This window comes from Notolepis coatsorum (genome assembly GCF_963971535.1).
Source record: "Notolepis coatsorum genome assembly, chromosome: 17".
NCBI classification, from domain to species: Eukaryota; Metazoa; Chordata; class Actinopteri; order Aulopiformes; family Paralepididae; genus Notolepis; species Notolepis coatsorum.
Window position 1 is genome coordinate 71,017,539 of NC_140181.1, and position 15,756 is coordinate 71,033,294.

Consider the following 15,756-nt stretch of genomic DNA (forward strand, 5'->3'; position numbering starts at 1 on the left):
TCGCATCTTTTCACCTGCGCAGCTCGATCTCTCAGTGGCGAGGAGTAACGCGTGGGAGGCTCACGCTGCCCCCGACACTTCCTGATTCTACTACGCAGGCGCACCAACCGACCTGTAGGAGTCGCTGTCCACAACGCCCGATCCCCACCCATCAGTTTCCCACCCCCTAATACGGCCAATGTGTATTAGTACGGACGGCCAACTAAACTGAAAGCAATGTGGAGCGCTGGGCTCGAACAGGCAAGCCCAGCGTCTCCGTCATTCGTGGCGAGCGCCTTGCCCACTACGCCACGTAGCCGCCTTTGGGTCATACAAAAATCATATACATATTGGATTGTTTCCTGTCATTAGATGTTTGCAGACATTACAACGTTTCTCTGTCAATCCCCAACAAGACGGCGATTCCTGTGTAAAATTGACCATACAAAACGACACCCAAGGACACATGACAACACCTGATGTTTGACAATTCCATATCTATTTCAGACCCGTGCGAGAAGAGGCCTCATCCCAACTCGCCCTCCTGCCACTTTGCTGTTGCATCTCCTGTCCGTCATGCGCGCCAGCGTCAGGAGGGCCTTCGGGATCGTCCTGGCCTGCATGTTGCTCCTGTGGGCGCTCCTCTACTCTTGGAGCTCAGGGACCAGTGCCGGACTGAACATGCGGCTAAGAGAGAGAGGCGCTGGATGCTTGGAGAAACTCCTGGAGAAGAAATACAAAGACTCCGTCCATGGCTACGATGAGATACCCTACCGTATGAAGGAGGACGTGGCATGGTGTGTTCACGATGCAGCCTCACTTTAGTTTGTCTCAATTCTGCTCTGAAATCTTTCGCTCAATTCCACACTTTCCATCCGTAATGTTCCCCCATCGCAGTCACCTGGCGTGGAACACGTGTACGTGCGAGGCCGACAAAGAGACCATCCGACTGCCGTTCTCCCATCTGTTGTTTCCACGCGTTTGGGCCCACAACTACCAACTGGCGTTCCTGGCCTCCAGTTCTGACCCAGAGGCGGTGAGAAGTCGCAGGGCTCAGGAGTACAACAGCTTCCAGATGAGGTAAAGTATAGACTAGTCGTATATCAAAGATCACCACGTTACGACCGAGCTTTGTCGCATTGGCCCACTAATGAATTAATGTACGGTAAATTTTACATGGAGGGCAAGTATTCAGTGATATTTTCTTCTCCAATTTGGAGAATCTTCATCCAAAACACTTTTTAAAGGCCATAGTGTTGCAGTCTGATGTCTACTGGTCACAATGAGATACACTATATGTATACACATACTTTTATTGCTGAGGAATCCAACATCACATTCATCACAGCCCAGGACACATTTATCCTAAGGGAAACAAAAGCTAATCTAATCTAATAGGCTATTACACGTCCCTAACATTGAACTTTGCACTTTTTATTTTATCTATCAAGGAATTTACATGAAGGCAAAGAAACACACACAAACACGCACACACACACACACACGTATTTACTTTATATGGACAGGTGGTGCACAGGCTATTGCCTGGTGGCATTCCCCTGACCTGAGGTTGAGAACAAGCAAAATAATTGTTTAGATGCATGTGTATATGGGCAGTTTGATGGGAGGAAGAGAAAGTACCGGAGAACTGGAGGGAGGGAACGATCATCAAAATTCCAAAAAAAGGAGACCTCATCAGCTGTAACAACAGGGGAATCATGCTCCTCTCTGTACCAGGCAAAGTCCTGAACAGAATTCTACTGGAGAGAATGAAAACAGAAGTTGATCCCCTGCTCCGAGACCAGCAGGCAGGCTTCCGGAGTAATAGATCATGTACTAACCAGATTGCCACCATACGCATCATAGTAGAACAATCAATAGAATGGAACTCCTCCCTATACATCAATTTCATCGACTATGAAAAGGCATTTGATAGCGTGGACAGAGAGACCCTGTGGAAGCTAATGAGGCACTAAAGTGTCCCTGAAAAGATCATCTCCCTGGTCCAGAACACCTACCAGGGAATGTCCTGCAGGGTCTTGCATGCAGGCCAGATGTCAGACAGTTTTGAGGTCAAGACTGGAGTTCGGCAGGGATGTCTACTGTCACCCTTCCTGTTCTTCCTTGACCACCACAACAGGCAGGAAAAACCGCATACAGTGGACCCTCTGGACACAACTCGATGACCTGGATCTGGCCCTCCTGTCACACAACCATAATCACATTCAGGACAAGACTACCCAGCTAAACAACATCCCATGGAACAGGCCTCAGTATAAACAAGGAGAAGACTAAACTAATGAGGATTAACACCCCGACCACCATACCTGTCACCATAGATGACAGACCCATCAAAGAAGTCAACTCCTTCACCTACATTGGCAACATTATCGATAAGCAGGGTGGCACAGACAGCCATATCAATGCCAGGATAGGCAAAGCTAGAGCAGTCTTCATTATCCTGAAGAACATCTGGGCCACAACGGAAATAGCTACACCAACGAAGTTGTTCCAATGTTAAAAGCGTCCTTTTCTATGGTTCAGAGACACGGAGAATGACAAAAAAAGACATTGCAGAAGATCCAGACATTCATTAACTCATTGACTGCCACGCTATTTTTCCATCTGTACTCCCTGGCGCCAGCGTTTTTGACCATTTTCACGATGTTTGCAGACCCATCATATATTCTATATTATAGCTATGGAGACAATAGTATGGCTAATTTGAAAGGCAATATTTATACTCCAACAGGGAACAAACCATTCATTCTACATACCTTCGTTCCTGCACAATCCCAGGCTAAAATCTGTCCCGTTTCAAAATAATCCAGTTTTGTTTCCTGGAACGTGAGATATTTCGTGTTTTCTGTTCAGCATGCGCATTTCGTGCGGGTTGCTCGCCTGACACCTATATTATTTCCAGGTCAAAGGTAAACATGACCATAGTAAAATGGTTATATTCACAAAGCCACCATGGGGGGGGGGGGGGGGTCCCTCCGCAGACCAGTTTTTTTTTTATTTTTTTTTTTAGCTTTTTTCCCGGCCCTTTTTTGAGGGCACTCCATCCACCCCCCCCCCCCCCCCCCCTCTTCGGGGGACAACTTTATTATTTATTATACGTTTTAACTGTTTACAGTACAAAATTAAATAAAAAGTGTAGTAAAATAAGAAAAATATTAAAAAAATATATTTCATTCTGGGGGGAACTCAGACTAGACATTGACAAACAAATTACAACTAAAGACAATGAAGGACATTAGGACAACAACGAATACACATGACAAGGGAAAGGGGGGGGCAGAGAGGGGAGTGAGTAAAGTAGCGGGTGAGGAGGGGGATTGAGAGAAGGGTGGGTTATGGAGTGGATGGCTCACAGGTCAATCTCCTATGATTAGGAGCCTAGATTATCCACAAGCAATTCCCAGATGTTATTAAATTGTGAGACTTCGATGTGATCCACGGTTGAGATTGTTTCCTGTGATATGTAATTTGAGAGAAGGCCCAACCATTGTCCAGTATTCAAATTTTTTCTTGTCTTCCAGTTTAAGAGGATAGTTTTCTTGGCAACAGCTAGAGAAACGAGTAGGGGTTTGGTGTTCTGGACTAATAAATTGATAGCAGTAGTATCCCCAAGTAGGCAGAGGGAGGGGGAGAGAGGAATGCTGCAGCTCATGACCCGGGATAGTGTATTGATGACGGAATTCCAGAAGTCTTGAACAGGTGGGCAGAGCCAGGTGGCATGGAAATAGTTGTCTGGGGTGTTGAGGGTGCAATGGGAGCATACATCTGTGCTTGCAAATCCCATTTGAAACATCCTGTGCTGTGTGATATGTACTCTGTGTAACACCTTATATTGGATTAATTGAAGGTTAGTGTTGTTAGTCATTGTGAATGTGTTGGTGCAAATTTGTTCCCAGGATACGGCATTGGGAGAGAAAGCCAAGTCCTGTTCCCATTTTGTGAAGGGGAGATGGAATGTAGTGTCTGCACTTGCCAGTATTTTGTATATTTTTGAAAATATTTTCTTCTGTGATGTTATTTTATTCATTGCTAATATAATTGGAGGTGGTTCAAGATCATTCTGTGTAGTGTTAATTTTTTATTTCAAAATTGATTTCAGCTGTAGAAATTGGAAGTGTTGGTCTGTCCCAATGCTGTATCCTTCAGTAAAATCTTGATAAGTGATTAGGCTGTTGTCTGTGAAGATGTGGTGAAGATGAGTAATGCCTTTTTGTTTCCAAGCTGGGAAGTATATGGGTGATTTGCCGAGTTGAAAGTCAGGGTTGTGCCAGATTGGTGTGTATTTACAGGGGGTTAGTGTGCGCAGACTCGTTTTCTGACGCTGGGATCATTACAAAGGTATGTTTTATGATGGGGTTCGGTAAAATAGATGTTACCTTTGTCAGCAGGTCCACCAAAACCCTGTCCACTCTTTCTCCGAAGTGTCTGAATCAGAACAGGAACAATAAATAACGTTAGTTAGCTCTGGCAGCGCCCAACAGATAACGTTAACGTTGCATCCAAGCAGCCTGTTTGAAAATACTAGAATCCAACATAGTCTGGTCAAAACGCACCTTATGGTATGGATGGATCGTCACCGTTTGTCCTCTTCATAATAATCTCCAATAGTTCGCTCGTGTAGGCGATCGCCGTTGCCGAACGTTATAGTTGGCTCTAGTCTGGGGTGCTCTCAACTCTGTTGTCGGCGACAGATAATGTTACATGATCGGCCGGTTTGACTATAGTATTTTTATGATTTACCATAAGTGCCGAGTCCAATGTAGTCTCGTGAAAACACACCTTATCATCCATAAGTGTGATAGTTTTGTCCTCTTCGTGGCGCCCAGCACGACGCAGGACTCAACCAGCGGGACAAATACATTGCCTGATGGCCTGCTGGCTAGCATAGCACCACAGAACTGAACACAGATGAAGAATACCTCTCAACTGGAGACATCAACAAAATAATAAATTCAAATGGACTGTACATTTTCCATCTGAACATTAACAGTCTAAGACCCAAACTGGCTGAAATCAGACAGATGTTTAATAACGGTAAGGCAAACATATTATGCTTCTCAGAAACAAAACTTGACAAGTCAGTAAAAGACCCTGAGATAGAAATGGAAAACTACTCAATCGTCAGAAATGACAGGACAAGTATGGAGGTGGTGTCTGCATGTACATACACAAAGATACCAAATTCATTAACCGTATTGACCTAACTCATAATACAATTGAAACGGTATGGGTTGAACATGTGGTCGAAAGGGCTAATACTGTACTAGTCGGCACTGGGAACCGGTTCCTAATTGGCCGATGCCTGGAACTGTGTGGCTCCCGTGACTTTCGATTCCATTATCGCTGCCAGGTTTTTTCAACAATAAATGACAATCAGAAATGTCAAGTTGCATGTTGTTATTCTAACCAGCTTAGACCCCTACGCTCTGCATCTTCTGGCCGCCTCAGACCTACTCCTATCCAAGCTCCGGGAGGGTCATCAAAGAGAAGTCGCCTATTCTCAGTCCTTGCCCCACAATGGTGGAATGAACTACCCACCCCAGTTAGGACAGCCGAATCACGTCCAATCTTTCGCCGTCGACTAAAGACGCACTTCTTCAACCATTATCTGAATAAAAAAAAAAAATATCTAACCCTAACTAACCGTACGGTCATGCACTTGTCCTAATAAACTAACCTACACTGTAGCACTCAACACTTTGATGAACATTGTTGCTCAGCTGATAGAGTTGTGCCCTTCCTGATGGCTTGTCGTACAGAACTTGTAAGTCGCTTTGGATAAAAGCGTCAGCTAAATGACTAAATGTAAATGTAGTTCTGTTGCATTTCCAATTTATTTATGTAAATTATAAATTGATCAGGTATCGATAAGGGTATCGATAAAGAATCGAATCGATAAGCAGAATCGATAATGGAATCGTATCGATAAAATCCTATCAATTCCCATCCCTAGTCGGCACAATCTACAGACCACCAGAACAGAGTGTGTTAGAGCCAGTATTTTGATTTTTATAAGAAAAGCCACTTAATTGTGACGTCTGTAGTCAACGCACTACAAAGGACTACAAATCCCACAGCGCCTTGCGCTAAAGCCGCAATGAAGGCAACCTGTTGAGAGACGCGGTCGGGATTTTCTTTTTTTTTTTTTTTTTACTTTATTTTTTAGCGTTTATCGCTTTCCTGGTCAAGCATGACCGACAGTTGCAGGGTGAAACGGGAGAGAGAGCAGGGGGAGACATTCGGCAAATGACGGCGGGTCCGGGAATCGAACTCGGAGTCAACCAGATCCGTGACGCAGCACGGAGTCCCGCGCGAGCGCGGTAACATGGTGTGCTACTGGAGCACCCTGGGAAACAGTTTTTAACCGTTTCATATAGTTTCATACCTTTTCCTATCTTTTCATAACGTACCTTTTCGTATTATACGTACATACAACTTGTACAAATACCCTTTAAGTTATAAAGTTATATAAGCATTACCAAGAAAGAAAGAATACCTAAGTTGTTTGTTATTTTCTTTGAGTTTTGCATATTTTCTTTTGAATATTGTAAAGGCCTATTTTCTTTGTTGCATGTGCAAATGTTTGGTACTTTATTTTGAGCAAACACATCGAAACCATCGGAGGCCAAGCAACACTTCGAACTGTGAGTAATCTAAGGAAAGAAACGAGTTAGAACTGTCTGTTTAAAGCGTCTAGTGCAGGGGTAGGCAACCCTAGGCACGCGTGCCTGCATATTTTTTTTTACAGTGTAGTCTTGTGATCAATCAAAACGTATTTACACGATATACCTCACATTCACCCTCCATTCACATCCTGGTGTTCTCCATTAGGCCTGTAGGTGGAGCTATGACAGCACACGTACAGTACACACACCAATGGTGTGTGATGTGTCCAAAAATGAATGGGCAAATGTGAGTGAAATGGTCGCACTGTATGCAGCTGTTTGTCTGCATTGCATTCCCCCCCCCCCAACTCAGATTTAGGGTTGATACAACCATCATAATAATATTGTTAATAATAACAATAACAATAATGTAAAAATTATCATTAAAAAGACCTGATTATGAGAAAAAAATATTACGATGCATGGAATATTGTTGAGGCACACTAGTTACAACTATATTTCAAACAGGCACTCCATGTCAAAAAGGTTGCTGACCCCTGGTCTAGTGGCTTGATGGAAAGACTGATTGATTGATTGATTGACAATGGAAGGAAGCCACGACAGAGTGGCTTTTATGATACACTTGATGGGTGTTTAGCTGGGGTTGAAGATGTAGAAAAAATTCTCATTTGGGACTGGAACACGGATATGCGACGAAAAGAAGCGCCCATTTACAAGTCTTTCAGTAGGTTTTGTGATCTGCCCAGTGTCAGCCAGCTAATCACCCAACCCACAAGAGTGTGTGATTCAACACAAACTACCATTGATCTCATTCTGACCTCTGACAAGTCCAGGATCTCCAATAAAGGGGTTATAGCATGTGGGTTAAGCGATCATTATATGATATTCTGTACTCGCAAAAAGCTAAAACAAAAGGCTGGCTGTCACAAAACAGTCACATCTAGGGACCTCAAAACCTACTCTAGCGAGGCCTTTAACCAAGAACTGGAGAGCCTAGACTGGTGAGCTCAGTGGTACACTAGTTGAAGAAACATGGCTTGGATTCAAAACCAAATTCTCAACGATACTAAACAACATGGCCCCCCTAAGAACCACCAGGGTTAAAAATCGTGTTGAGCCATGGATGCACTCAGAAATACTGACCGCTATGAAAACCAGAGACAAAAAATGCTCTGAACTTCATAAAAGTCAGTCAAAGCTTGCCAAAAGCTCAAACAGTGATCTCCAAGCCCACGTGGTTGAACTCAAACAACAAAGAAACAGGCTAAGAAACAATGTAAACACCATGATCAAATCTGCACACAAAAAATTAGGAAAACTAAATAAAAACTAAAAACAAACCCTGTGAACTTTGGAAATTACTCAACAACGAACTAGGCTGCAGTAAAAAACTAAAAACCAGATTTACAAACATAAACATAAAGACAGAAAACACTCATCACAGACAAGCTGGATGTGGCCAATTACTTAAACATTTTATTTACAAACATAGCCACAACACTGGTTAATAAACTACCCTCCCACTCAGGGCATTTTGGGGTAGAACACATCCTAGCCTTCTACAAAAACCTAGGGGTCCGCAAAGATGACTTCAGTTGAGGTACTCAAAAAACTGAGCGCCCTCCAACCTAACAAGGCCACTGGCCATGACAATATCCCCTCCAAATTCCTCAGAGACTCAGCAGCCGCCATCACCCCAGTCATCACCCACATAATAAACCTCTCCATAAAACAGGAATACGTCCCCAAAGACTTCAAAATTGCGACAGTGGCCCCCCTGCACAAAAAAGGCAGCAAATTAGACCCAGGCAACTACTGCCTTGTTTCTATTCTTACCTCCATCTCAAAAGTCATGGACAAAATTGTCTACGAATAGGTCCAAAAGTACCTTGCGGAAAAAAAGCGAATCTACGAATTCCAATCTGGCTTCAGAACATCCCACTCCACTGACGCATGCCTTCTCTATTTGAACGACCACATCAAACAAGAGGTGGACGCGGGCAAATACTGCGACATGGTCATGCTGGACCTCCAAAAGGCTTTCGACAATTGTAACAATTCTGCCGCATGGAAATTGAAAAGCTTTCCATTTTTGCACAAAATGAGTTCCCTTCTATCACTAAGCATTTTTGGTTGAAATACAATTTGGCAATTTTTTTATGATTAATTATGAATATTTTCATGTTGAGCTATAGATTGTGGATGAATAAGCACAGAAAGGTACACCATGCAAATGTGAATGCTTTATTTGTTTTAAACGAGATGATTTAGAAATGGGCAATGGGGAAATACATTGCGTTGGACAGACGGTGGAACACGAAAAATGGCAATGACGTAACCACTACACCTCCCTATATTGTCATAAATGGCAACCAATGTAATAAAACCAGCCAACGAATAAGATTCTTGTATTGATTGATTGAAAATTGTATTAACAGATTGCAGAATGGGTACAATACAGTACAGCTCAATACACACAATTGTTACCACTTTGAGTGCCAGCGACGTGTATTGTCGTCTTATCATGCCCCCCGTTGAGTGCCGACGACGCGAATTGTCGTTTATTTTTATTTATTAGCGATCTGAATGCATATTTCATCAACCGAGTCTCCCGTTGGTACAGCAGACCCTCTAGGAGCTCAGATGGGAAAATACCGCCCCCTATCGTCTATCCCTGTGTAACTGCAGGCCATTCGATTATACTGCTGGATCCCTGTGGGGGGAGCCAACTGGCTCCATTATGCTGGCGAGGGATCTGATGATGAGGGAAGTGATCGCGAGTGTGAAAGCAGCGTGGAATATATATTTACAGCAGCCAATAATCAATCAATAAACGCGATCGATATTTGGAATGGCGATCAGGAATTGGAATCTTTTTGGAGAACATCTGATCTAAGGTAAGGAGTCTATGTTACCAGTTTTAGGATAATCAGAGCTTCATTCACTGAGATATCAGCATGTGCCGTGTGTGTGTGTGTGTGTGTGTGTGTGTGTGTGATGTTGAGGAAATGAGAGAGAAGATTTGATGAATGATTTAAGGGAGTTGGGAAATCCATGGATTAGTTTACCACTTAAGTTGTGGAGTAAGGTAACAGCCCCAAAAAATCTAAAAGAAGCCATAAACGTTTTGAGATGGTGTGCGTATGACCCAGAGTTCGTACCCAAAAGAATGGACGTACGGTTTAAAGGGTGGGAGACTCTAGGCCTAACAGCATATTGTACCTTTTTACATCAGGGGTCAATGAAGAGCTTTCAAGATTTGAAGTTGCAGCATGGTTTGAAAAATGAAGATTTTTACAGATATCTTCAAGTTCGGCACTATATTGAGCAACTACTGAAGCAAAGTAAACAAACACTTTCTGAAAATATTTTATTAAAAGTTTTCAGAGAGGCTTATGTCTCGAACTCAAACCAAAAAACCATCTCAAGACTCTATAAGGGATTACAACAGACGAAAGGTAATTCATTGTATGTAAAACAGAAATGGGAAAGGGAGGGAAACCTAAATATAACAGAAGAGGAATGGGAGGATTTATGTGAAATACAATGGAAAACATCAAGTTCACCAGTATGGAGAGAATTTTGTTGGAAATCCCTGATTAGGTTCTTTAGTACTCCAGCTCAAGAGAGCCACCATACCAAATCTTCCAACTGCTGGAGACAGTGTGGCCTCTCAGAGGCAAATCATTACCACATATTCTGGTCTTGTCCATTGCTGATGCCTTTCTGGAGGGAGGTCCATACAATTTTTGAAAAAGTATTCCAGGGGGACATCCCATTTAAGTTGGAACGTCTATATTTCGGCGCCAGGCCATCAGAAAATGGGGATAGATATATATTTCAGATATTAAGTGCGGCTAGCAGGAAGGCCATTACTAGAAAGTGGTTAAGAACAGAAATTCCTACAGTGGATGATTGGATTGATATTATTTATGTTATTTTTAAGATGGAAAGAATTACGTTTTCTTTTAGGTTGCAACAGGATACGTTTCGGAAGAAATGGGAAAGATGGATAATGTACATTACACCGTTACGATCTTCATTTGTTTAAGGTATATAGAAATGATCATTCGGGATAATTGTTAAGTGAAACTTGTGTAAATGGAGTAGAGTATCAGGAAGATGCACCCCAACATATTATTTTGTTATTTGTTTACTTTATGGTAAATGCAGATGTATTGGAGAGGTACCATAACATATAATTTTGTTATCTATTATTTCTTGTTATTGTTTTTGTTTGTCTAGAAAAAAAAAGAAGTATAGGATGTTATTGACTGTATGGGTCCTCATGCATGTAATGGTACTTCTGCACTGCAATGTTTAAGTTAAGTAATAATTATTAACAATTGATGCAATTTGTACAGCAGAAGGCGAAGTCAAGATATTGTTTGTATGGACCATGGTGAAAATCAATAAAAAGATAATTTCAAAAAAAAAAAAAAAAAATTCAGCCCGCTTCTATAGCGTGCATAAGTACACATATACTATCGATAATCTAGCGTTTATTTGAAAACTATTCATAAATAGGCCGACAAATGACAACGTGTCTAGTGTATTCAAGAATATTCCAATAAATGCCGTTTATGGGGGAATCTTTCTATTTTCCGGAAATTTGCGAGAGAACGATAGCTTTTCGAAATGCTATAAAAAGGATATGAACCGATTAAAAAAAACAATCCGTTTCGACAATGTTGACTGCAAACAAGTCATTGATAAGCGACGGGCAGATTAGACACATAGCCATAATTTAAAACATAGATTATGCGTTCAAGGGGGTAAAAAGGAAAACACGGCCGGCATCGAAAGTGTTAAGGGGATGCAGACCAGAGAAAGACTTTCATCTTGTTTACATCAGGGTCCCCCATTTTCAATTCATCATAACATATATGACATACAGATAGACAATACTGCTACATCTATACATTTATGACATACCAGATTTACAAAGTACCGGATCTCCTCTCTGGTAAACCAAGAATACCCTGAAGACTTTAACAGGAGCACTCATTCAAGGGTACTACGACTATGCTTGCACCTCATGGTACCAAAGCACCTCAAAGGCACTAAAAACAAGATTACAAACATCACAAAACAAACTGGTCAGACTACTGCTTGACCTAACTCCTAAAACCCACCTCACCCCTGCCCATTTTGACAACCTAGGATGGCTTAGAGTAGACGACAGAGTACAGCAACTTGCAATGGGCCTGGTCCAGAAGATACACTACACCACTAAGATACCCATGTATACTGTTGAAATACTTCCTAAAGGTCAGTGAAGTCCACGACCACAACACCAGAGGGAGTAACACAAATCACCCAGATTCGGCTCAAACAAGGGACTAAACACGTTTAGCAATTATGCCACAACAATGTGGAACACCCTACCCACAGCCGTAAAATAATGTGAATCCCTACCCACCTTCAAAACCGCTCTAAAAGAGCACCTACGGGAGGCTGCAATTCTAAACTGGCCCCGGTAAATGTCCGAACCCAACCCCCCCCCCCCCCCCCCCCCCCCCCCCAATGTACAGTTTCCTCCCCCTTATATATTCTTGTTTAGAAACTCTGTCTGTAAAAAAAAAAAAACAGTACTGTATATTTTTATATCTTGTATGTCATAAATGTCTGGATGTAACAGTACTGTATATTTGTATGTCATAAATGTTATGAATTGAAAATGGGGGACCCTGATATAAACAAGACGTAAGTCTTTCTCTGGTCTGCATCCCCTTAACAATTGTGTATATTGAGCCGTACTGTATTGTACCCATTCTGCAATCTGTTAATAAAGTTTTCAATCAATCAATTCATAATAATCTCCAATAGTTCGCTCGCCATTGCATAGGCAGTTCCGAGGCTAGTGGCTACTATTCTGGCCAGCAGTGAGTGAGCACCCCCCCCCCCTCCCCCACAGTAAACTAGCCCAGTTCAAAAGGTAGGCGATACTGCCACCTATCAGGATTCGATCGTCATTTCAATTCCAATTCACTCAGAGCTACCAGAATCACACAAGAAGGTCCGGCTGACTGTTTAGTATAATACAAAATAATAATAATAAAATAAATAGTATACTCGTTTTTGGCGTTTAATGGGTTAACAGCTGTCTGAGGCGCATCTTCAGAATCAGGTGGCCAGATAAAATCAGCAATAAGGAGCTGTGGCAGAGAGGAAGCCAGGAGCCAATAGAGAGCCGGAGACCGAAGTGGGGATGGATTGGTCATACCATCAAATGCCAGGCCTTGACGTGGAACCCCCAGGGGAAGCGAAAGAGAGGAAGTGTGTTCTCAAATGTTCTCAATAAATAACAATGTTGAAATTGAATTGTGTTTTACAACTGATATTATTATTTAGTTATTACAGAGAGTAAAGTACAGGGGGGAAAACACAGTTGGGTACCAACCCCATATGACAGTAAATGTAAATAATTTCTTGACTTCTCCATTTTTTACTTCTCCATCCTTGACTTCTCCATTCTCTTTCAAACCTGAAAAATATAACCCACTTACTCAGTTAGCAAGAAAAACCTGCAATTTTGTGGTTCCAGCTGCGAACCAATTTTTCGGATTCCAAATCAATTTATCTTTGGTCGAAATGCTCTCAACGGTTCAGGTTCACAAACCAGAACCGGTTCCCTTCCTTCGTGCCAGTAGCCATCAAGCTCTCCAACCATGGACAAGGACTGACCTGACCAATGGCTGGAGATCTGGAGAACTGTTTGACTCTTAACTACTGAACCCTGCACAGACTTATTATTATTATCGAATATTGATAGAATATACATATGTCTCACCTGTCCGACTGACTAGACCCTCACCTTTATTTATTGATTTTTAATTAATATTATATCTTGTTCTTTACCTCTACTCTGATATTTTTATTCTCTATATTTTGTCATTTCTATTAGCCTGTACCTCTACCCCCCTCCTCCCCCATGCTTCTACGACAACTGAATTTCCCCAAGGGGATTGATAAAGGGGTTTGATGAAGGATTATCTTATCTCATATTCTTCATGTCTTGTGTGAAGGTCCCGCACTCCAGCTGACCTGCTCATCATAGCGGAGGCCAACAGTCCTTTGCAGTACCCCACCCAGGGTGTGGAGGTGCAGCCACTCAAAACCATCCTTATTCCTGGTAAGAGCCATCATTTGACTGCTATATTTGAAACCTAGTACACACACCTTATACAATGTTTACAGCTCTGTCCTATATTTTTTTTTTTTTTTTTTCACAGTTTCTTTATTTTCCCTTTTCAACATGAAACAAGACAATACAATAACAATACTAATAAACAAGACATCACAGGACAATAACAGTAATAATAATAATAATAATAATAATAATAATAATAATAATAATAATAATAATAATAATAATAATAATAATAATAATAATAATAATAATAATAATAATAATAATAATAATAATAATAATAATAATAATAATAATAATAACGACAATGACAAGACCATCAGTTAAATCAGAATAATGAAAAATAAAATAGTCATGTATAAATTAAATATATAAATTAATAAGAATATATATATATATACATATACATACACACATACATATATATATACATATATACATGCATATACCCACATGTATGTACCATAAGGCGAGATTACTTGAGCACCAGTCATCTCCAGTATCGACAACCAAGGTCCCTACCCCGTGAGGACCCCAAATCCGGCGCCCCAGCGAGCCAGAGCATCATGCCTCTTTAACACTCCGACTCACCAAGACCTCGAATCAGAGGCCCCCACCAGTCCGAGACCGCGTCTTGTTTGCTTTTCTCATATTTTTATATTCAGAGTTAATGATATTGTTTACACTGTTCATTTTTTCTCATACGTATTTTTAAATAAACAATAATAAATAATAACAACAATGACAACAACAACATCATTGTTATACAACAGACAGAGGAAGCTCAACAAATCATGTTAAGCTTGGACATCGGCTCAAACAAGGGACTAAACACGTTTCGCAATTATGCCACATCAATGTGGAACGCCCTACCCAAAGCTGTAAAGGAATGTGAATCCCTACCCACATTCAAAACCGCTCTAAAAGAGCACCTACGGGAGACTGCAATTCGAAACTGGCCACCATAAATGTCCAAACCCCCCCCACCCTCTCCTAATAGACAGTCTCCTCCCCACCGTATGTATATATTCTCTCCCCACCGTATGTATATTTCTCTCCCACCCACCCACCCCCTCCTAATGTACAGTCTCCTCCCCACCGTATGTATATATTCTCTCCCCACCGTATGTATATTTCTCTCCCACCCACCCACCCCCTCCTAATGTACAGTCTCCTCCCCATCATATGTATATACTCTCTGTCAGGATCTATGGGTAACAGTACTGTATATTTTCATATCATATATGTCACAAATGTAACAGTACTATATACCTGTATGGGGGGTGGGTGTCCAACAAGAATCTAAAGTTCTGAAGTATGTTGTAATAGTGTTTAGTTACTCTGGTATGCAATAAAATATAATATATAAACCTCAGGTGTAATTTCACACTATTCTGAAAACCCAGAGTTAGAAATATTAGCATTTTCAAACTTTGTTTTTAATTTTGATATGATAAAAAAAGATCATTAAGTAAATAAGACACAAGAGGATGAAGATCTAATGCCACTTTATTACTTAAACAACATAAACTGAAGAAGGAATTTGTATTTTCCCCAAGATTAACAAAAATAAACATCTGACGGTGTTGACAATGATCTGACGGTGTTGACGAGAAACTGACGGAGTTGACAAAATTGGATTTGCATCTCTGCTAAATTTTTTAAACAGATGGAAGTGACAACAATAATAAGAACTAATAACTCCTTGTCTTATACTGAACATTTTGTTAACTCAATTGTAATAAACAACAAACTTTACATACACTGTTTCCAACTATTACAAAATGCACCGTTTCCAACAACAAAAACAGTAATGGAGAACAGGACCCCTTCTTCTCGTCCCTGTTTTCATCTACCTCCTCTACACCACTTCCTGATCTCCACTTTCTCACCCACTTCTCCTCTTCCTTTCCTTCTGCATTTCTAATTAGTTTCACTATGATGTCTTGAACTGGGCAGAAACAGACATCCTTCTTG

The 15,756-nt window shown here is 41.3% G+C and overlaps 1 protein-coding gene across 2 annotated transcripts in view; it reads left to right on the plus strand.

Annotated features, from left to right (window-relative positions):
- Positions 1 to 15,756, plus strand: part of b4galnt1a (beta-1,4-N-acetyl-galactosaminyl transferase 1a) — a 96,009-nt gene that overhangs the window by 25,091 nt on the left and 55,162 nt on the right. For both annotated transcript variants that reach the window (XM_084333750.1, XM_084333749.1), the window contains exons 2-4: positions 487 to 776; positions 877 to 1,059; positions 13,655 to 13,761. In XM_084333750.1, coding sequence (XP_084189876.1) covers positions 556 to 776; positions 877 to 1,059; positions 13,655 to 13,761 — 511 coding nt within the window. In that variant the 5' untranslated portion in view covers positions 487 to 555. The remainder of the gene's footprint in view (positions 1 to 486; positions 777 to 876; positions 1,060 to 13,654; positions 13,762 to 15,756) is intronic.